This window comes from Myripristis murdjan, chromosome 4 (assembly GCF_902150065.1).
Source record: "Myripristis murdjan chromosome 4, fMyrMur1.1, whole genome shotgun sequence".
Classification (NCBI taxonomy): domain Eukaryota; kingdom Metazoa; phylum Chordata; class Actinopteri; order Holocentriformes; family Holocentridae; genus Myripristis; species Myripristis murdjan.
In genome coordinates this window covers 36,247,901-36,270,400 of record NC_043983.1, presented here as the reverse complement: position 1 = coordinate 36,270,400, position 22,500 = coordinate 36,247,901, and the positions used below count along the sequence as shown (strand labels likewise).

At 47.1% G+C, this 22,500-nt stretch overlaps 3 protein-coding genes across 7 annotated transcripts in view; 2 read left to right on the top strand and 1 right to left on the bottom strand.

Annotated features, from left to right (window-relative positions):
- LOC115358063 (B-cadherin-like) overlaps nt 1–708 on the top strand; it is a 26,738-nt gene extending 26,030 nt beyond the window's left edge. For all 3 annotated transcript variants that reach the window (XM_030049851.1, XM_030049852.1, XM_030049853.1), the window contains one exon: nt 1–708. This exon is cut by the window's left edge and continues 194 nt beyond it. In XM_030049851.1, coding sequence (XP_029905711.1) covers nt 1–19 — 19 coding nt within the window. In that variant the 3' untranslated portion in view covers nt 20–708.
- A 4,752-nt stretch (nt 709–5,460) lies between these two features.
- Nucleotides 5,461–22,209, bottom strand: tmem259 (transmembrane protein 259). Of its 3 annotated transcripts, XM_030049453.1 has the most exons (12): nt 21,338–22,209; nt 18,411–18,743; nt 17,396–17,555; nt 13,868–13,978; nt 12,622–12,744; nt 11,657–11,757; nt 11,384–11,441; nt 11,211–11,294; nt 10,163–10,295; nt 7,175–7,274; nt 5,843–6,623; nt 5,461–5,808 (listed from the first exon to the last, which is right to left on the bottom strand). In XM_030049453.1, exons 1-11 carry the CDS (start codon nt 21,560–21,562, stop codon nt 5,883–5,885), a joined length of 2,169 nt encoding a protein of 722 aa, XP_029905313.1. In that variant the 5' UTR covers nt 21,563–22,209; the 3' UTR covers nt 5,461–5,808; nt 5,843–5,882. The 3 variants fall into 3 exon arrangements, with proteins under 3 accessions (XP_029905313.1, XP_029905312.1, XP_029905316.1); XM_030049452.1 differs by having other exon boundaries at nt 5,707–6,623; nt 21,338–22,208; XM_030049456.1 differs by having other exon boundaries at nt 5,707–6,623; nt 17,396–17,516; nt 21,338–21,562.
- Nucleotides 22,210–22,434: 225 nt separating this feature from the next.
- Nucleotides 22,435–22,500, top strand: part of med16 (mediator complex subunit 16) — a 13,972-nt gene continuing 13,906 nt past the window's right edge. The window contains exon 1 of the mRNA XM_030049451.1: nt 22,435–22,500. This exon is cut by the window's right edge and continues 84 nt beyond it. The gene's annotated coding sequence lies outside the window, so the exon portion shown is untranslated.

The following is a 22,500-nucleotide window of genomic DNA, read 5'->3' as shown; positions in this document are numbered from 1 at the left end:
GGAGGACGACATGCTGTGAGCGGGAAAACATGACTCAGCATTAACGGGATGAAACTGCTGAATGTAAACCTCAGGAAACTGCTTCCCTTCCCTCTGTAGCCCCTAACCCCAACCCACCGCACGCTTCAGGAAAGGTTTGCTTCTTTATGAATCGCTGTCTGACCCCCACACTGAGGAATAAAACTGCTCACACACACACACACACACACACACACACACACAGGGCACACCCTTCCACACACACACACACACACACACACTCACACACACACACATTACTGCTCCCTGTACATGCAGTAAACTGGATTCTGTCGCAGCTGTTCTGTTCCCTTCATTCTGCCTTTGTGGAGTTTATATTGCTGCTTCTGTTTAATTATTAAATGTCTTTTATAATAAAGTTATTGCTTGAGGCATGAAATTACAGAAACGATCAGGGTGAAAGTACTTAGCCTCAGGAGGTTTAGTCACTGAATAGAAAAATGCTTTTTAAAATGTTTGATAAGAGGATGCTGTAAATGTCATGTTTCAGGAACAGGTTGACTTGCTCTGCCTGCAGCGATTGGTTGAGGGAATGGGTCTTTGTGAGTTGTCTTATTTTAGAAATACTGCAGAAAGAGGTGTTATGATGCTCTTTGCATATTTAAATAAAGATCTAAAAATAAAACATGTTGTCTTCTCTGATTAAACATGAAACAAAGAACAACATAAAGACCAAACAAACTCGTGTTCAGGAACCTGGCAGCAGCATTAAATAATTAGAAAATATGTATATCAGCAGCCTTTCAAGTATCATCCTACAGTGACCTGGCTGATAAAACATCTGAAGCTTTGCCTCCAAACGAAAGCCAAGCCAAACTGGACACAGGAACAGCGCCTCCTTCTGGCACAACTTGTGCATGACAGGAAGGATCTGATTAAAGGGAAATGTGGAGCAGGGCTGACATCAAGATGCAGAGAAGCAGCCTGGGAACAGATCTGAGATCAGTTCAGGTCAGATCAGTGCAGCTTCCCCACTCCTCACCTGCACTTCAGTCTCAGGTGAGGACAGAGATCGCAGAGCGCCCAACACCTGCAACAGGTAACATATCAGCCACTTACCTGTAAATACTCGAGATTACACTGTATTACTCTCTATCATCCAGTTCATTTACCATATGGAACAATTAACAAATGCTATACTGAACTTTGATACTCATCATCAAATTATATTAACATGTAAACTTTTATTATAAATCTTTCTTGCATTTATCGTGAGGCCTGGTTGGGCTCGGCCGTCCTGACCGCAGCATCACGGGGCGGAGCTGCTCCTGTTTACTCCATCTTGTTTGAACTGATCTGTGTCTGAAGGAACACACACACTCACACACACACACACTCACACACACACACACACATACACACTCACACACTCTCTGTACCGCCTGTGGTTTCATGTGTGTGTGTGTGTGTGTGTGTGTGTTCATCTGGTTTCCTGGTGACAGTTTGAATGTCTCCAGTCTGAACAGATTCACCATCACCGACATAACTGATGACTGGATTATTAAAGAGGATAAAAGCTGTGCGGCTCCTCGTCCTGAATCTGATTTTTCATCTGCAGGAGCCTCAGCAGCATCAGGATGACGAGGTCATGTGACTAAAAAAGCTGTTTTTTATTTTCTCAGTGGACCAGTGAGGCCTGCTGGTCGCACTCTGCACAGGATGATTATTTAAAGGGAGACAAAATGTATTTTCCATTAATGCCGGGATTATATTAATATTATCTTATTATCTTAATATTAATGCCTGAATTACCTGAATCTCAGGACCTGGAGGAGTACACCACATCTGTACTCTTTTACATCAAGCACTGCCCAGACACCGTCACCCTTGAAAAACGCATCCGGGTGTATGCCAACCAAAAACCCTGGGTGACAGGAGAAGTCAGGACCCTTCACTTCAATATTCAATCGTTCCCGAGCACAGGCCACCGTCCCATCCTGCTTGGAATACTCAACCATCATCCCTGTCCCAAAAAAGACCATCAACAGCCTAAATGACTACAGACCGGTGGCTCTCACTCCGGTCATCACCAAGTGCTTTGAGAAACTGGTCAGATCTCACATCATCCAAGCACTCCCACCTTCACTCCATCCCCACCAGCCCGCATACAGGAAAAACAGATCAACAAGGACACAACCCTGGCCCACCTGGAGCAGAGGAACAGGTTAGAGTTCTCATTGGGCCTGAAAATTAAGACCCTACCCTACCTGGGCCATACTGGGCCAGCCTGAGGTCCTACCCTACCCGACTGATTAGCTGAACTTTAGGCCCGACAGCCCGATAAAGCCCGAAAAAAAAGAAAAGAGAGAGGAAAAAAAAAAGATTTGTCGCCAAATTCTCCATTATTTAGCAGCGCCGGTGGCTCAGATTCTAGCAGCAGTGAGAGAACGGACATAATAGTTGGAGAAATGCAGCTTCACCACAGAACCAGAACCCGAAGCCCGACCCTAACCTGAAAATGTCGGGTAGGGTCGGGTTCAGGCAGAACTTGAGAACTCTAGAACAGGTATGCCAGGCTTCTCTTCCTGAACACGATCATTCCTGACTTGCTGGTTAACAAACTGATCAACCTCAGCCTCTCACACTCCACCTGCATCTGGATTAAGGACGTCCTCGGCAGCCGCCCACAGAGTCAAAGTGGGGCCTCACCTTTCCCCAGCACTCCGCCTCAACACCAACTCCCCCCAGGGTTGTGTGCTGCGCCCTCTACTTTACACCCTGTACACCCGTGACTCGACTCCCTCCCACTCCTTAGTGCAATATATTTATTTATTGTTGTTTAGTTAGTTAGTTAGTTAGTTAGTTAGATACTTTATTCATCCCGAAAGAAATTCACAGTACAGTTTACTTATTGTGTATTTATTGTTTTCATTTACTGTTTGTTTTAGTTAATTTCCTTTTTTTTATTCCGCTCTATTGAAAGGTACTGTTAATGGAAGCACACACAATTTGGCTATGCTTTTGGTCTAATGACAATAATGATTTCTGACTGATTATTCTGGAGAGGAGCAGGTTGTTTTTTCATTTCTCCAGCTGCTGTGGTGTTTCTGATGAGACTCACTGCTGCCCCCTGCTGGCCCTCCTCTTTTTAGACTGGCTCAGGTTTTGCTGAGTTGCTCACGACCACTGGTTTTCATGTGTTGGAGAGAAATCAGCGAAGCTTTTATTATGAATCTTTATTTCATTTATTAGGAGGCTCTGCACCCAAATCTTTGTCACCTGTTGGCCGGATGGTTCACAGTGAGCCGGGCCGTCCTGCCGGCAGCATCACGGGCTGCAGCTCTGAGCCCCCCGACCTCGTCCGAGTCCGGACCGGAGACGCTTTGTCAGATTCTCTGAGCCAAGAAATGTCCTCACATTAGGACTGACACGCCCGATACTTTTTAGTTTTAAGAGTCGATTTTAAGAGTTAGGAGCTGCTTTTAGCCATAAAATGTTTTGTGAATACGGGCCCAGAACTCCAGCCGAGTTTCAGAGGCTTCATGTGGTCAAATTAAACATCAGAGTGTGTGTGTGTGTGTGTGTGTGTGTGTGTGTGTGTGTGTGTGTGTGTGTGTGTGTGTGTGTAGGACACAGAAACCAAGCAGACAGGTCTTTTAGTGCCAAGCAGCTCCTTGTGCACAGCTTTACTCGACAGTTAAATACAGTTTGAATGATCCAGGCTTCAGATGAACAGTGATGTGACGCTCAGCCTGGACAGGCTCCGCCCCCACCCCGGCGTGCTGCCCGTTGCATAGCGCTGCTGCTCCTGCAGGTCACATGACCACAGTCCCACAGTCCTCCAGTGCGACGGCTCTGGACTTCAGACAGTTTGAAAGAGTGAAAGGCATTCAGAGTCGGACGCTCCGCTCTCAGTCACTTCCTGTTGAGCGTCAGGACTCACCTGCTGGGTTCCCACGCTGTGAGGTCATTCAGCCACTCCATGTTACCTCACATTACATCACCTGTTATTTCCTGTGATACCACGTTAACAACACCTTATCACATGTTACGTCACATGTACTTTCACGTCATGTCTCATGTTACATCACAGGTTCAAAGCCACGGAACTGACGTCTCGTCACGCCGTCAACACGTTTCTGCGTTGTTCATGTTTGTGTCTGAAAAACAAAGACCATGCTAAAAGGCTAACAACGCACAAACGTGTTGATCAAAGCCTTGTTTCACATGTTTTTGAGCTGCTTTGCCTTCCTTCGCCAACAGGTGGTGCTGCAGAGCGGCACTGCAAGAGGCACTGAAGCCTGAGCTGAGTGAATCTGGAACTGATCTCAGCCTTTACAACTTTACAGTTTTCCAGGATCTCGTCACCATTTCCAGAACATTTTATAAGTTTCAGAATTTTCCAGGTGTTTTCCATGACTGGAGCCCTCGTCCATGAATTTTCATGATTTCCAGGTCTTCCAGGACACGTGGGAACCCTGAGGTGCATTGTGGGAAGGCCTGGGCGTGGCTCCTGCTGTCGCTAGGAGACCTGGTGCCCAGACACACGGTTTGATAAATTCAAAGCTCGGAGGAACTTTGGTTCTGAATTCGTTCAGATTTGGTTTCAGATCAGCTCAGGACAAACCCAGCAACACGGACACAGCAGCAAACGGCTGGGAAACTCCATTTCCCATGGTGCATTTCAGCAAGTGATGCGTTTACACACTGGACCAGATCATAACTAAGAACCAATCAGAGAGTGAGAGCTTAACAGAACCAAAGCAAACAGATCACAGAGGGAATCCAGAAGAGATGAGCCCAGCGGTCTCTTGGTCTCTTTCAGGTCCTCAGGACTCAGAGTCCTGCTGGTTCTCATTCCATCTGATCAGGGACCTGAGGACCTGAAGACCCGAGGACCTGAGAACCACAGGACCCGAGAACCTGGAGACCTGAGGACCACAGGACCTGAAGACCTGAGGACCTGAAGACCACAGGACCTGAGGTCCAGGGTGAGAACCATGTCCCTGTTTCACCAGAGGAAATGAACCAAACCTGTTTCTGTTTGTTCTGGTTCTACGCTCAGTTCCTGAACAGAAACCTTATCCACAGGTCAGTGTTGTGTCCAGCGGGGGCAGCACTGAGCTAAACAGCCTGCAGGTCAGTGTGTGTCCAGCGGGGGCAGCACTGAGCTAAACAGCCTGCAGGTCAGTGTTGTGTCCAGCAGGGGCAGCACTGAGCTAAACAGCCTGCAGGTCAGTGTTGTGTCCAGCGGGGGCAGCACTGAGCTAAACAGCCTGCAGGTCAGTGTTGTGTCCAGCGGGGGCAGCACTGAGCTAAACAGAGCAGAATCTGTGTGGGTCAGTGGGGCTCAATGCTCTAAACTGATCAGTCCATTTGATCCAGATATTGATCAGTAACTGGACTGTTCCTGTCCATATTTCTGCTGCAGACAGGATTATAAACTGAGATTATAATCCATGGCTGTAAAATGCTGTGAGTGTGAGCAGATTAGCACTGGCATTGAGGCTCTGTGCTGCTGACTGGCTGCAGAACCACAGGAGAACCAATCATCTGCTTCCTAAATGTTCCACATTTCCTTCCTCTGAGCTCAGAGAAATGTGGAGCTTCTGAAGTCCCACTGACCGCCGCTCATCTGACTGTTCAGCCCAGGCTCGGCCTCCGCGGCGCCCCCTGCAGGTGGACACAGGTTCTTACAGGTGGAGCATTTCCTGTGTTCTGTTAACATTCAGACGGAACCTGACAGAGTCTGACAGATGAGATGACGGCCAACTGAAGGATACACCTTGCTTCTGTGTGTGTGTGTGTGTGTGTGTGTGTGTGTGTGTGAGTGAGTGTGTGTGTGTGTGTGTGTGTGTGTGTGTGTGTGTGTGTGTGTGTGTGTGTGTGTGTGTGTGTGTGACTCAGGAGGGTGTGTGTTGGGTGCTGCTGTCCCAGTCTGTAGGTGGACTTTGTGTGGGCAGGCAGTCAGTCTGTGGAGGGGCGGGGCTTACACCTGAAGGCCCCGCCTCCACTCTTGGAGGCTCTGTGATTGGAGGACATTGAGGAGGGGGTGTGGCCAAACTACCATCACCACCTACACTTTTCATTTCTACGGCAACTACATTTGGGCTGATCTCCACGCTCTCCCCCCCTCCACCTCCACCTCCTGCTGCTCCTCCTCCACCTCCTGCTGTGGCTCCTCCTCCTCCTGCTGTGGCTCCTCCTCCTCCCATCATTCCCATGCGGATCTCGGCCACCACGCTGATGGCCGCCGGTGACCCTGCTGCCCTCTGACCTCCTGCTGTGCTCTCCAGCACCGCCGCCCCCTGCTGGGCGGAGGAGGACAGCGCCTCAGTGATGATGGCCGCCGTCTGGGCCACCCAGTCCAGCTCCGAGCGCACCTCCGCCCCGGCCGAGGAGGAGGAGGAGGGGGCGGTGGCTTGCGGCTCGGTGTGTGGGTTCGGCTGAGTGGCGGCGGGGGCGGCGGCGGGGGCGGGGCCTGGCTGAGCGGCGGGGGGCGGGCTGTTGTTGTTGAGGTTGTCCTGCAGGGCGGTCTGGTTGGCCTGACCTGCCTGCTGGTTCTGCAGCAGCATCTCCTGGATCCGGATCTGCTGCAGGATGGCAGGAAGCTCGTAGTGGTGGAAGAAATAGATCATGGAGTGCTGGGAAGAGCAAACACACACACACACACACTGTCAGAAACACACACACACACACACACAGAATTTCTTCCAAATTTTGGGGTTATCTCTTTTCAAGTTGCTCATCAATTTTTATTCCCTTATTTTTAGAGGAAATCAAGCCGACATGATCAGGTTTCAAAGGGTTAAACGATTGTTTCTCCGACAGGTCGGTAAGTGAGGACCTGCTTTCACTCCTGAACCAACACAACATCCCGACCTGGAAATCTGATCATTTTAATCTAGATTTCTCAAAATCTAGGACGACCTCTGAGAGCCAATTAGAGCCGTCCTAATTGAAAAGTCCACTCCTGGGATTAAGCCGTGTGTGTGGTCAACTGTCAGTCTGACGAGGTGAAGCATCTTCACTGGGTTCCTCAGCTCAACTACAAACAGCATTTACTGTCTGACCCTCAGTGTGTTTCCCATTCTGTCAGGATTAGGATTAGGATTAAGACTGAGACTGGGACTGGGATTACCCAGTGCCAGTCTCAGTCTTAATCCTAATTCTCAGTCTTAATCCTAATTCTGACCTGGATGAAGAGCCAGGAGGTGACCAGGGCCAAGCTGCTGTACTGGCCGTTGAAGCGGTAGTGGTAGGCGTAGAAGGCAAAGTGGTACAGATAGAAGAATCTAGAAAAAATAAAAACAAACCAATTCTCAGTGCATTTCATTCAAACCAGGTTTCCTACCAAGAAAAACCACATAACCATAATAATAATAATAATAATAATAATAATATTATAATAATAATAATAATACTTCAATAACGAGTGCTTTACAGTCAAGAACACTGACATTCACACGACAAAACAAATCGAGCTTGACAGAGTAAAAAAAGAGGTCAAAGTAATAAAACGAATGAAAAGATCAAAAGATGAATAAAAGATGAGTTCCTCAGGCAGGTCGTTCCAGAGCAGCAAACACCAGCTCACCTGTAGTCTCTCACCTGGATGCAGGAACCTCAGGAGGTTCCTGACTGCGTTTGACTGTCTTGATGATGAAGTGCTAGCAACTGTAAATCACTCCCTGCTGACTGGGATTTTCCCCCAGGCACTAAATATGCTGTTGTGAAACCTCTGCTAAAGAAAAGTGACCTGGATTCTTAGAGATCCGGGGCCCTGTCTTACGTCAGAGTCCCTGAACCCGTTATTTGGGGATTTAGCATTGCGTAAGAGGTGTTCCCCTGCAAAAGTTACTATCTTGCACACCTGCCTTTATCCCTAAAACACCTGCGCTACCCGTTACATTATCCATAGGCGTGGTTTGGGCGTTACGCCAGTCAGTGTGCCAGGTGCCACTGCCTTTCAGAGCAGGCTGCACTATCCCAAATCCTAAAACCGAAACCTGCGATTTAGTACTATCTCTGCCATTTTCTCAGGGGTTCAACTGAGGCTAAAGCAAGCTGGCTTTTTATAGGTGAGTTAATTGGGGAGGTGGAGCCGCATGTGCACGTCCACATGTGTCCAAGTGGACGCACATTGAAACCGCCTGGATGCGCTCTTGTAAAAGCCCAAATGGGATAGCGGGTGGTTTTGTGGACCTGCTATACACTTTCCCTAACGTCAAGACAGCAATTGTAGGGAAAGCGCATAAACACGCCCACGGGCACACCTCCAGGCGCAAATAAAGGAGTCGGCATAATGTATAGCGGGTAGTGTGGTTGCCAGATATCGTTTAGGGATAGTGGAAGCTGCTAAATGCGTAATTCATGGGTAGCAGGTAGTGGCAACAGGTAGCACAGTGTGAAAGATAGAGCCCCATATCTAAAAACTTTTCTTTCTGAGTAAAAGTCTTGAGAAATTAATATTTAAACAACTAAATGACTAAATTTCAGCTGTGTATGTGAAAAGTTCCAATCTTTCCTTAGCATACCACAGCACTAAGACAGCACGAGTTACATGACCCGAGACTGAATATGCAAAGTAGTCCAGTCATTTTATGAAAAAACCTCAGACAAACTGCCAGAGAAGCAAACTCAACTGATTCTGTATCCTCAGTTTGTCCTGAGTGAGGGGGAAAAGTCCCAAGAAATCCCATTGGTGGAAAGTTTTGAAAATCACCTCTATATGACCATATAATACCAAAAAACAAGAAAAAAAGACAAGAAAAAAAGTCAATTACAAGTTCTTTGAATTATTCTGTTTACACATGCATATCACACATTATCTGATTTGATATGCGCTAATAAGGAATATAAGGAATAAAAGCCAGAACAGATATTTAAACAGTGAATTAAAAGGTTACTATATATACAGTAACCTTGAACTACAAGTACTACTACTACTACTTTTACTTTTTATTATTTATTATTATTGGTCTTTTTTGAGGGGGTGGGGACTGCTTTATTGTTTTACTGTGTGAAGCACTTTGTGTTACAAGTATCTGTATGAAAAGTGCTATTTTAATAAAGTCTGATTGATTAATTGAGGGTTCTGAACACCTGGTTCAGGCCTGGAGGGCATTATGATAGTCAGGGTCAGAAGAAATAAAAACACATATCATAATCCTTTCTGCATCCTTTAAACTCATTACAGATCTGATTTTAACAATATTTTTCAAGTGAAAAAAGCAAAACTGAGACTGGGGTCAAAAGAGGTTCCAAACACCTGGAGGAGGTTTAATATTCTGATCCAGATGACAGCAGGTCAAAGACGACTAGACGCATGATCATGATCATGGGAATTTCCCAGTTTGGGATCAATAAAGTATACCTATCTATCTATCTATCTATCTATGATCGGAGCCGATAACAGGGACCTCAGCTTTACCTGCGCTTCATGATGAAAAAACTGGAAGACAGTTTTTGTTTTTTTATTTCACTTGGTTTGGTAGAAAAACACAGTAATATACACTCCTGATCAAAATTTTAAGACCAGTTGAAAAATTGCAAGAATTTACATTTTGCACTGTTGGATCTTAAGAAGGTTCTAAGTAGAGCTTCAAAATGCAAAAAGAAGAAATGGGAGTGAGACAAAAAAAAATTGAGTAAGCAATTTATTGCAAACAAGCATTAAACTGAAATAGGCTGTTCATCAGCTGATCAAAAGTTTAAGACCACAGCCTTTAAAAGCCCAAATCTTGGCAAAAATGTGGATTCAGTGTCATTTTCTGTCAGGGATCCACACTGTCATGACCTCCTGATGGCAAAGGCAAAAAGCTTTCTGTCTGGTCTTAAAATTTTGATCAGGAGTGTATAACTGCATATCATCAGCGTAGCAATGGAGGCGCTACCCTGTCTTCTAATTATGTGTCCCAGAGGAAACAAATATAAACAAAACAGAACAAATCTGGTCCAGAGCAGCTGGATCCAGGTGAAAACATGCGCCGGCCGCTTTTACCAAAAAACATTTACAGTCACACTCAGTCAGCACAACCGCGGATGTTTCCGCTACATTGCACGTCGCTCACACCTGATTGGCTCAGGCTGCTGGGCTGTGATTGGACAGTCTGCCTTGTGTTTGAAAGGTGGATGGTATGTGGATGTTGCATGAGCACACCTGCCCTGCCTGCAGACTCACCTCAGCCAGTGGCGTTTGCTGGTGTTGGTGTGGCAGCAGATGGCATCGTACTGATCGGCCAACCAGACGATGAGGATGATGTAGAAGGCCGTGGTCGTGTCGTTGAAGAACTCGGACATGATGGCCTCCATTCCTGAAGACACAAACACACACTCACTGTTTCCAAACCTCTTACTGACTTTCTCTCCAGAAAAAAACAAGAAATAACTGAAGGCAATGTCACAAATCCATTTAGGAGATTTCACTAATCAGGGTGGATTACAACAGAAAAGTGCAACAGCAAAAAATACATCTGACATATAAAACCATGTGTACACTCTGTGTAAAACCCAAAAAAGGAGAAAGCGATGAAGCTCAAGAAGAGCACTGAATATTGAATATGAACACTGACATTGTCAGCTTTATTTATATAGCACATTTAAAACAGCCAATGGCCTCAAGAAGTGCTTTAGAGTAAAATAAGCAAAAAGCAATAAAAACAAAAACAATAGTACAGTAAAATATAACAGATAAAAGACCCAGTAGAAGTGGCTATACTCAGCCAAAGGCCAAGGTGAACAGGTGCGACTTCAGAAGTGTTTTAAAAGCGGAGAGGCTGTTGGCAGTCCGCACAGTGAGAGGAAATGCCTTCCACAGAGCAGGAGCCGCAACTGCCGAGGCTCGATCTCCTCTAGTTTTTAAGATCGATCGAGGGACGTCCGAGACCATCTGACTCGCCGACCTAAGGGCTCTGGACAGGTATTCTGGGGCCAGCCCATTCAGAGACTTAAAAACAAATAAAACAATCTTAAAATCCATCCTGTACCCGACGCCGCCCGCTCTCGCCGCTCAGTAGTCACAGTTAAAGTAGTTCTGTTGTCATGTTTGTTTTTACTTTCAGATGGAAAGGGTTTTGTTTTTTTGAAAATCGCTGCATGTGTTTAACTGTCGAGTAACGGTGAGGTCAAAAGGCCACTCATCAAATCCATTAATCAAGTCATAGTTTACAAAATCAAGTCACATCGTTCAAAAATCATAAAAGCTGTAGAAGGAAGATGCCTGGACTCACCGACGAGGGCCAGGATGACGGTGAGCAGAGGGGCTGCTGGGAAGGCGATGGTCATGTTCATCTCCAACATCTGCAGAAGATCCACTGAGGAGGACAGAGACACCACAGGATGACAAACTGAACCTGAAAGGGAAGCTGAGGGGCGAACGTGAACGTGAGGAGGAGGAACTGACCGATGAAGACAAAGATCTGGTGGTGTGAGTATCTCAGCAGCATGGACACCGACAGCGTCTGCAGGTCAGAGCAGAAAAACCCTGTGACTGTCTGACAGCAGCGACCTGCTGCCTGATTAAATCATCATCATCAAACTGATCTGACGGAGCCGTCTCTGTTTAATCTGATTTATCACGGCGCTCTGTGATCTGCTGCTCTGACAGACACAAGAGAACAAGTCAAAGTGTGGGTTCCACCTGGAACACGTGTGCAGGTGAGGCTCAGGTTCTTACAAATATGACCATGATGACGAAAGCCGCCAGGTACGAGGTCCTGGCCATCCACATGCTGACGAAGCGGTAGTGTTCTCCAGAGACCACGTTCCTCAGGAACCCTGCGGGGAACACACACAGCTCGTCAGCTTCTGTTCTTACAAACATGAGAACCTGCTGATCAGAACGTCAAAATAAAAGTCCGTGTTTTATTTTCTGACACGTGACGCCTCTTAAACTTTTACTCTACAATCTGTGGAGAGCAAAGTGAGTCGACCGCAGCAGCAACACAGAGGGTCGGCCCCCCCGCCACCAGCAGGGGGCGGCAGGCGTCATGTCACTGAGGTAACCCTGTTCTGTCTGCTCCATCACACACACACACACACACACACACACACACACACACACACACACACACACACACACACACACACACACAGGGAAAAAGACAATGAGCAGCTTAGCAAGAAATGACCTGAAACGAGCAATGAACGAATAAATAATAAATGAATTCATTAATAAAAAATAATGAAATAAGTAAATGAGTAAAGAAATAAAAACTAGAAAGTTCTTTAAAAAGGACATTACCTGAAAGCAACAAATTAATAAATACATGAATAAATAAGTTAGCCAAAAAAGTAAAATAAAAATCTATAAAAATTATAACAAATACAGTTTCCTGGCCATTTCCCCTTGTTTTTTAATAATTTTTGAATGATTTTCTCTCTCTTTTTTAACCTAACTTCCAAGTAATTTTCTTGTGAGTTTTTACAAATTTCTTGCAAATCTTGAAGTCGTTTCTTGTTCAGCTGCTCGTCGTCTTTTCCCTGAGAAATCAAATGAATCTGCTCGGGTTTCAAAGGGTTCAGTTCTTGTGAAATCTGACGAGCACCGAGGTGTCAGCCAGCAGCTTGAACCAACACACACACACACACACACACACACACACACACACACACACACACACACACACACACACTCTGTACCTTTGTTCTCCTCGTTCTCGGCCAGAGCCTTCACGCTGGACATCAGGATGTCGTCGTAGCCCAGAAACTCATCGAGCAGGAAGCGACTGAAGCCGTCACCAAAACACTGGTCCTTCATTGGATCTACACACACACACACACACACACACACACACACACACACACACACACACACACACACACACACACACACACACACACACACACACTTTAACAACAAAACAGGGTTTCTACTGGTATCCCACAGCTAAATGTAATGCCTTGTAAGACCTGAGGACAGATGTACTCTGTCCCAGTAAATGGGTGTCAGTATGAAGCTCGGGGGGGAACGTGATGCAGGACCGGCCCGTCCGCCGCGCTCCTGCTCTTCCCCTCAGGTTCTGGACCGGCTCGGGATCGGCTCTGCGGCCGGGTTCCTCTGTTTGTCTCGTGCTGCCTGAAAACCTCTAGAGCCGGGATCGACCCGGGCTGATCCTGGGCGATCAGCGCCGCCGATCCCCAGAGTCTGTCACTGACCGTAAAACTGCTACTGGATATGATCATTCCGATTGACGTGCCGGTCGATATGAGACTCCGCCCCTCCGTCAGAAGTGGGCGGGCTCGTTACGAAAGGCCGTCCCAGGCGTCTACACTACGAATCAGATGTCAATCATTGTAAGTCCAGTTTTATTATCATTTGTTTTCCTCAGGTGATTTCCTGTACTATTGTTCTTTCTCTGTAAATTTTCTAGTAATTTTCTTGTAATTTTCCTTTGCAATTTTTTAAGCAAATATAATAATGTTAATTAAAAATTTGTTAATTCAAAGCAAGGTTTATGATGATGTTTCTAAAACTGTAAATACTGACCCTGCTGTATTCAAACTTACTACAAATACAATCCATTAACAATCCAATAAAACCAAGAGTGATGGAAGAAAAATATTTTATTCATAGTAAATGAAACCTTAAAACATGCCATTTAAGAAACAATGAAGGAATTTTCATTTTTTAAAAACTGTGCTGCCACTTGCACATGTCTGCCAATACGCACTTCAAAAATTCCCGTTTTTTTGGGTCACCCTGTACATATCAGCCCTAAATATCAATTATCAGTGTCCTGGATCAATAAACTGTATCGGCCTTGAAAAATCAATATCACTCAATCCCCACTGCCAGTGTTTTTTTTTCTAGATCCAGCTGCCTCACATGGTGCTGATCCAAGTGTGTGTGTGTGTGTGTGTGTGTGTGTGTGTGTCAGTGTCTCACCCAGCGTGACGACCATGACGGGGATGTTGAGCCGCTGCCGGGTGCTCTGCGACAGACGGAGGAAGCCGTACTCCAGAGAATACTCCACTATATACTCCTCCTGAGGCCAGACTGCGCACACACACACACACACACACACACACACACACACACACACACACACACAGCTCATGTAACCTGAGCCACAGCTCAGTGCAGCAGCAGAACCAGCATGTGGCAGCAGAGGGCGCTGTGCAGGGGCGCACTGGGACAAAAAAAATCGTCCCGGGCATTTTGGAGCAGACCAGCCCACCACATTCGATAACGCACACCTTTCCAGTCTTTTTGCTCTTAAATGTGTTTACCAACTGTGCAACTCTTTAAAGCCATAATGCCATGCAATTAGTTAGCTGTCATCAGCAGTGTTGGGCACGTTACTTTGAAAAAGTAATTAATTATAGTTACTAGTTACTTCTACTAAAAAGTAACTGAGTTACATCGTTGTCAAAGTAATTAATTACCAGGAAAAGTAAGTATTACGTTACTTTTTAAAAAATTGTTCAAATATGTCAAATTACTTGGCTGCCCCAGTCATACTGGCCTATAGTACTATAGTGGAACAATAAAATACAATAGATGAATTGGAACTTTTTTATTCTATTGAACAGGCCACAACTGGCCAACGCCTTTTGGGCATCTACTTCAGATCAGTAAGTGCAGGTGCCTATCAGCATGAATGGAGAATGAGCCCAAACTGCACATAGGAAGGTCATGGTGACAAACAAAGTATACCACACAAATCCTTTAAATCTGAATGACACACTGTGTGTGTCATCTAGCCAGTGACAGGCAGAATGATAAGAATCACTTCACTGTCATGGTTAACAACAAAGTGAGGTAATAAAGTAAAAACGCCCTCTTGTCCAGGAGGGGAATTGAACCCCTGAACTCCTGCACGGCAGACAGAGACACTATCTGCTCTACCACAACGTTTTCTTTTTACGGACACTTTTAGAAAAACAATTGTTTTACCTTCTTGACAGTTTCGGCGTGAATCTTCCGCCTTCATCAGAAGCGTCACCAGAATGTTAGATGGTGACGTGCCTTATCAGCTGGTGTTACGGAGGCGTGACCTGTCTGTCAAATTTGACAGGTCGGTCACGCCTCCTGCTGTCAGTTCGCCTCCCTAGGACTGCGGCCCAGGTGTGCGACAGCATGTATGCTCCCTCGTCCCGGTTCATTGTCCTGCTTGCACGTTTTTTAATCTCCACTGCCTCCATAATCCACACCTGGACCGCAGTCCTAGGGAGGCGAACTGACAGCAGGAGGCGTGACCGACCTGTCAAATTTGACAGACAGGTCACGCCTCCGTAACACCAGCTGATAAGGCACGTCACCATCTAACATTCTGGTGACGCTTCTGATGAAGGCGGAAGATTCACGCCAAAACTGTCAAGAAGGTAAAACAATTGTTTTTCTAAAAGTGTCCGTAAAAAGAAAACGTTGTGGTAATCTACTTAGGACATAATGAACCTACACCACCTATCTGCTCTACCATCGGGGATTATGTCCCTTTTGCATAGTTTGGGCTCATGTTTCATTCATGCTGATAAATTACGAAAAACTCTGAAAGTGAAAAAGTCTGATCGGTTTGAAAATTGACAGCTGCTTTTTTTCTCGCAGTTTCTCTGCGCCACCTTTGCGTTTTCTCTCCATCTCAGTAGATCCTATGAGATAACGTTCGACCCACGTTGCACTGCACACCGGCTCACCGAGCCACAGGCTGTGATCTGATTGGACGAGCCCCGTGTCAGTGAAGAGAAATAACCAATGGGCCGCAGAGCAGCGTGTCTCAGGGGCCGGCCCGGTGCTGAGTAAACAAACTCTTGCAATGACTTTATTTGCCGAAATCATTATGCAGGCGGGACCAAACTACGCAAAAGGGGTTGTTTAGCAATGTGATTGGGCCAGCCCAGTGTCAATCAGCCGCTGATCTACTGGTTGTATGGACAGGTCAGCTATTAAAATAATACGGTAATAAAAAAAAAAGTGTCGGGGGACTGCCGGCCCACGTAGCACATCGGTGGCCTGTCCACCCATGGCGCTGTGTTGATGTTGAATGGGTGAGCAGGCTGCAGGTGCAGCAGGTCACACCTGTGCACACCTGAGGCCTGTACCATGCAGCTGGATTATCATCCCCGGGCTTTCTCTTACTTATCTGGCTTCACTTAACCTGACATCCGCAATCCGGATTTTCGGTCCCATAAAGCCGCACATCAACTCGCTAACTGAACGCAGGCTTTTCCAATCTAGATCTGTGTGCTCACATAAAAAGGGCGGAGTTTGCTGCAGACGACCAATCACAGACAAGGAAAAATCCACCCGAGCCGCATACTTTACAACGGAGGAGCAGACAATAATCTGAAATAAATACGAGGAATATAAATCCATCATCCAGGCAAAAAGCAACACAGCTGCAGCCGCAAGGAATGCTGGGAAAAAATCTCCGACTGTGTCAATGTGTAAATGAGTGGGATTATAATCTGACTTCCCCACCATGACAGCAGCAGTAGATGTGACTACAGTAACATTTGTGTGTTCAGTAAATGAATGTGTCTCCCACTCAGCCGTACACTCCTGCAGAGGAACTGGCCCTCTCTCACAGTGAGGGGCGACCCTCGCTGGGCCGCTGCCCTCAGTTTGAGCTCCAGCAGAATCGTCACTTTGATTCAACTGGTTTTGATATTTCATTTTATAAAGCCTCTGATGCCTCGTGTTTATTCTGCTGGTTAAAATATTATTTCACTGTCACTTAAAGACTGTAAAGCATTTGGCACCAACTCTCATGTGGACTTTTCAGGGCAGCCAGCCTAAATACTAAATATGAGCAAACTAATGGAAACCTAAAGGAGCCCAGAGGCTGGCCTGGATTTTATCAGGCTTTTATTTAACCCTCTGAATTAAATTTCCCTCATTTATTTTCAAAAATATTTTTTAAAATCACTACATCAGTCTAATTTTATAAAAGAAGAAGAAGAAAAAAAGGGGAAAAAATCGTCGGCCTAACTTGGAAAAAAAGGAGCACAAGTTGTGAACCTCGATCCTCTGGGCTCTCAGCCAATGGGCAGGCCATTTTCCCAGAGAGCTGATTGGTCAGTGGGTGGGGCTTTTCTACCTGCTGAGCTCTGATCCTGAACTTAACCTGCTCCGGAGCAGGTAGGTATTCAGCATACGTTACCACGGCAACATACCCCGATAAAAAGTAAACCACCTTCATGGTACAGAAAAGCCAGCAGGGTTAACCTGAAGCTGCTGGGACGGCCTCAGGTGTGACAGGAGATGCCGAAGGCTGGGACCGCTCATCAGTAATAATCAATAACAGGCTTTCCACCGATCTGATCGGCTGTATGGGATCGGCCCATATTTTGCATTTTATGCAGTTTGTGTGATCGGCTGTAACGTCTTAACTCGCCGATCTGATCGGTGACGTCACTGTCGTGTTGGAGCTTTTTGCAGACGCCCTGTCCGGCGGCGGCGGCGGCGGCGTACCTTTAGCGGCCTGACTGAAGGAGACGTCCTGGCTGTCGTTGACTCCTCCTCCTCCTGCTCCTCCTGCTCCTCCTCCTCCGCTCAGAGTCGGCTTCAGGCGAGGCTCGATGTCCAGCTCAAACTGCACAGACCAGAGGCAGCGTTGCAGATTATCTGTAATCTGTAACGTTACAGCGTTACAGATTATTATCATGAAGTACTACAACCCGATTCACCACAGGGCCAAAAGAAAAGGAAAAGCCAAAGAGAGAAAATGTGACTTCATCACAGCTCTGATGAATATTTTACTGTTAACACACAATGAAATTATGTTTACTTATTACATAGTAAACTGTTGTGGTTTGTTAAAATCTAAGAACATTATTTAGATGGTTATTTTAAAGTTGCAACTGATGATTATGTTCCCTTGTTAAATAGTTTACAAATACTTTGTAAACAACTGTAACTACTTATATACATACCGACTATAAATGACTTTATAAACCCCGTCCAGATGACGTGTATAGATGTTTACAAACCAGTTATTACACATTAACAAAGTGTTATAAAATATCTGCTCCGTCTATCTATGTAACATTTGTAAATATTTAGCAAACAATTTCTTAAAGGTTTACAAATCATAACCATTAACAAATACTTTACTAAATAGTTTACTATGTAATAAGGAAATGTTATTCATTATTATTTCATTGCTTGTAATTGTAAAATTAAATTTCATTGGTTGTAATTGTAAAAAAAAAAAAAAAAAAAAGATTAACTATGAAATTACCATTTATTAATAAAATAAAGTGTTACAATATTTCCTGAATGGTCGTCATGCCGACAGTTTTTGCTGGGAAAATAAAAACTGTGATGCAAAACGTTCCATTGCAACTAAAATTGTGAACTGTAGTTGTGTAATGAGTCAAAATAATCTCAATATGATGTTTAAACGATGCTGCCGGTCCTCCTCCAGGAGGCCCACCTGGCTGCCGAGGGCTGACCTTTGACCCCGGGTCAGCCGCTCTCTCCTCACCTGCACCGAGCTGTTGTCATACATCTCCAGGGTCATCTCCTCCTCCTCCTCCTCTTCCTCCTGCTGCAGCGCCGCCAGGCTGAGCCCCGCCACGCCTCCACCTCTTCCTCCTCCCTCTCCTCCTCCTCCCCCCTCGGCTCCGTCCAGCTCCACCTGGAAGCTGCTGGTGTCGTAGAACTGCAGGAAGATGGGAGCGCGGCTGGAGTTCCTCTGGATCTCCACCCGCAGGATGCCGTCGCGAGGCCAGCGCTCCCTCACCACCTCCAGACAGTTGATGGGCGAGCGAGAGAAGGCGATGTGGATGTACGCCAGGATGAAGAGGACGAAGAGCGCCTGGAGGAGCAGGGAGGAGCAGAGAGGAGCAGAGAGGAGTCAGTGCAGTGTCGCTGACGATGTTTGGCTGCTGTGCACAGGCCTGGGCCACACCTGCACCGCTGCAAACACTGACCTCTGAGGAGCAGGGAGGAGGAGGGAGGAGCAGGGAGGAGCAGAGAGGAGCAGGAGGAGGGGGAGCAGGAGGGAGGAGGCAGCAGGAGCAGGGAGGAGGAGGGAGGAGGCAGCAGGTGCAGGGAGGAGGCAGGTAGAAGGAGGCAGAAACAGAGAGGAGCAGAGAGGAGGGGGGAGGAGCAGGAGCAGGGAGGAGCAGGGAGGAGGGGGGAGGAGCAGGGAGGAGGCAGCAGGAGCAGGGCTCATGGTCTCTCCAAGCTCTTAGATATTTCTCCTACTTTCATCCTCAACATCAACACAGACACACGACATCCACCTGCCTGCATGTAGTCTGACTAATAATCTGACTGTGTGTAATCTGACAGTTTCTAATCTGGTTGTGTGTAATCTGACAGTTTCTAATCTGGTTGTGTGTAATCTGGCTGTGTGTAATCTGACTGTGTGTAATCTGACTGTGTGTAATCTGGCTGTGTGTAATCTGACTGTGTAATCTGACTGTGTAATCTGACTGTAACCCTGCTGTCTGTAGTTCCGTACCTGCAGACTGACTGACAGACGGGGCTGCGGTACTCCAGTCTCTGGCTAATCCCTGTGGATTACATCAGTGAATGTTTCCTCACATTACAAACTAATCTGACTTGGATACAGTTAATCCAGTCAACAATCTGAACGCCTACAGAAACCCAAACCGATGCCCCGCCCACTCGGTGTGACTGACAGGTGGCGTGTGGGTGACGGGCGGCGGCGCTGAGGCGGTGAAACTGGTCGCTGTGAACGGCTCTGAGTCTGATCAGCTGATCGGCACAAACCAGTGGAGCTGAATTCATTGATTACACTGTTTCTTCAGTTATGGCCGGTGATTTTTGAAAGTCCAGCCTTGACAACTGGAAACACACAAACGTCACGAATCCAAAGTGCAACTGACTGATCGAAGCATCTTGAGGAAACCAAACGGCGACATCGCCGTGTTTCCTCCTGACTGAGGAGCACATTCCCACGCCTGAAAGTCTTCGGTGTGATGAGCAAAGTAACGGTAAGCATGAGGACAAATCAAATCCATCTCATAGCTACTGCCACAACTGTGGCTTGTGATTGGCTGGTTCCCTGGAACGGCAGCACGCAGGCTCTCAGTCACCTTCACGCTTGTGTGAAGACGAGTGAAGTGATCAGTAAAACTCATCTGATTTGATCTGATGGAGGAAAAGTGTGTATCTCAATGTTCTCCCTTCATGGGCTCTGGCTTCACCTGGAAAGATTCAACGTTTCCACAACTTCTCCAAAACCTTAGGGATGTTTCATCATTTCCCAAAACATTCCCAGGTCTGGAAAAAAAACAGATTTTCAGATTCTGGGACTTTCTGAGCGCTGAGACAGAATGTCCTGCAGCTCACAGGAAAAACACTGAGCTGAGCCCTGCAGCCTCACACAGGCTGTGGATGTTGTTCTGTGATTAGTGCAGTGTGGTGTTGCATCACTCTGTGTGTGTGTGTGTGTGTGTGTGTGTGTGTGTGTGTGTGTGTGTGTGGCGGCTGGAGAAAAGCCCTCAGCTGTGACTCCTGCTAATCTGATGGAGCAACTCTGAACCTGAGCCCAGCTCTCACACCAAAATCTGGCACTTCACTGCTGCCTGCTTTATTTTCCCGTCAGCATGAAGCTGCGTCCCAGGTGACTGAGCAGCCACAGAGAATACAGGTGTAGATGCAGCCAACACACACTGAGGACGGATTGTAGGTCTGGGACAAAGTGTGTATCTCCTGAATCAATACTATCACGATACCTGGGTGCTGATTCAACAGGTACTGCGATTCAATGTTACGATTTATTGTTATTTTTTGATTTTTGAATCCTCCTCTAGTTTGTGTGTGTAAAGTTTGATGAGGCTGTGATTCTCCTAGAGGTCACTAGAGGTCATTTTCTCCAGCGACGTCCAGTTTGACAAAAGCCTCTGCCTGCAGTGAAATGGCTGCTATGGGGGCCAACATCATCACACAGGAATCAAATGTGGCTCATTGAATCCACAAGAGTCTCAGCTTTCCAGTCAAAGCAACTGATGCAGCTCCAAGACTGTTTAGGCCCCAGTCTGCACACACACACCATTTTACAACAGGCCACAAGAACACATGTGGACTGCAGGCTTTGGGGCCCAAACTGCATGGGATTAGCAGAAGGTGGGCGTGTCTGCAAAGGGGAGAGAACCCATTTTCATTCACACAGCTGGAGGTCAGAGGTCAAGGGACCCTGCTGGAGACACACATGACAGATTTTCTCTCGACAACATTCAGCTGAGCTTTGCAGCATCAGCCCAGCATGGCATTTTGACTTTATGCGGATTCAGTTACAAAAAATAAAATAAAATAAAAACAATAAAAAGTAAATAAAGAATCGCGATACTTAAGTGAATCGATTTTCCCTGCTGTCCTACCTGCTGTGTTACCTGTCTGCCACCTGTCTGTGTTACCTGTCTGGGGAGGGGGGCTCACCTTGAGCAGGACGAAGAACTCGAAGATCCTCCTGAAGGAGGGGGGGAACAGCCGGGCGTAGGTCACTGCCATCTTGAAGAACAGGGCGTGGAACAGCCGGTCCCGGACGTTGATCAGCGGGTTCTGGTTCATGTTGGGGTTCCGGATCCTGTTCGCCCCCATGTTGTTGTTGTTGTTGTTGAGCGGGACGTTGTTGTTGTTGGCGTTGCCCTGGTTCTCAGACATTTTAGTTGGAGGTTCTGTCACCCTGTTATCTCAACTAAATCAGGTCACAGCTAACAGGCCGGCTCTAGGTTAGCATGTCTGCCGGGGAAGCTGTGCGCTCGCCGGGCAGGTCTGTGTCAGGCGGACCGGCCTCCTCCGGAGCTCCGTGCCCCGCTCCTGCTCATCCACAGCTGGGCGCAGCTCGGCTGACACCCCGCTGCTGTTCCTCGGGCCTTGTGCTCTACAGTCACCGCTAGCTAGCTTAGCTACCAGCTCACAACATTACATGGTCTGTGGCCTGCGCGGTGTCGGAACAGCAGCCGGAGCAGCGCCTCCCGGGTCGGCTGCTCCCGGCCGGAGGCTCGGCGGCAGGTCCGGTCAACACGTCGGCTAGCTAAGCTAACAGCTAGCAGCTAGCAGCTAGCAGCGAGCAGCCGCCCTGTGGAGCCTGAAGCTAACCTGAAGCTAACCTGAAGCTAACCCGAAGCCGTCGGGCTGGTCACTGGGCCCGGAGCGCCGTCACCCTCCTGCCGCTGGTTCCTCCTGGCCGCCGGCTGGAGACACGGGCTGCGCTTCGTGGTTCAGGGAGCTGCAGCGGGTTTGTGGCGCAGTTGGTTGGGGTGGCTGAGTGAGTGGCTGACGGAACACGGAGGAGCAGCTACGGGAGCCGGGAGGACGGCGCTCGTCTGCGCAATCATCAAAACACGCCGCTTACACGCCAACGACCCTAATACCAAATTTACCGCCTCTTAGGAATATTAAAATCTAAATTTATAAAATATTTGAAACGTAATATAAGTAGCCAAATAAACAATCGCCATTTAATCAGCCGCTTGACACCTTCCCAGAAATGCTGCGAGCAGGCATGTGCAGGGACAGCTGTGGGACCTCCGCGGCACTGACTCGTTGTTTATCCGGAAGCGCGGTCAGAGGAGCCCGCCGCGCTTTGTCTCGTTTGG

Excerpts from the sequence above, each read along its gene's own strand:
- tmem259 (XM_030049453.1), bottom strand. The coding sequence starts at position 21,562 with ATGTCTGAGAACCAGGGCAACGCCAACAACAACAACGTCCCGCTCAAC. Across the intron at positions 11,442-11,656 it reads TCGTCATCATGGTCATATTT|ACGCTGTCGGTGTCCATGCT; the intron begins GTAAGAACCTGA and ends TCTGACCTGCAG. Across the intron at positions 6,624-7,174 it reads CCTCCTGGCTCTTCATCCAG|CACTCCATGATCTATTTCTT; the intron begins GTCAGAATTAGG and ends TGCTCTTCCCAG.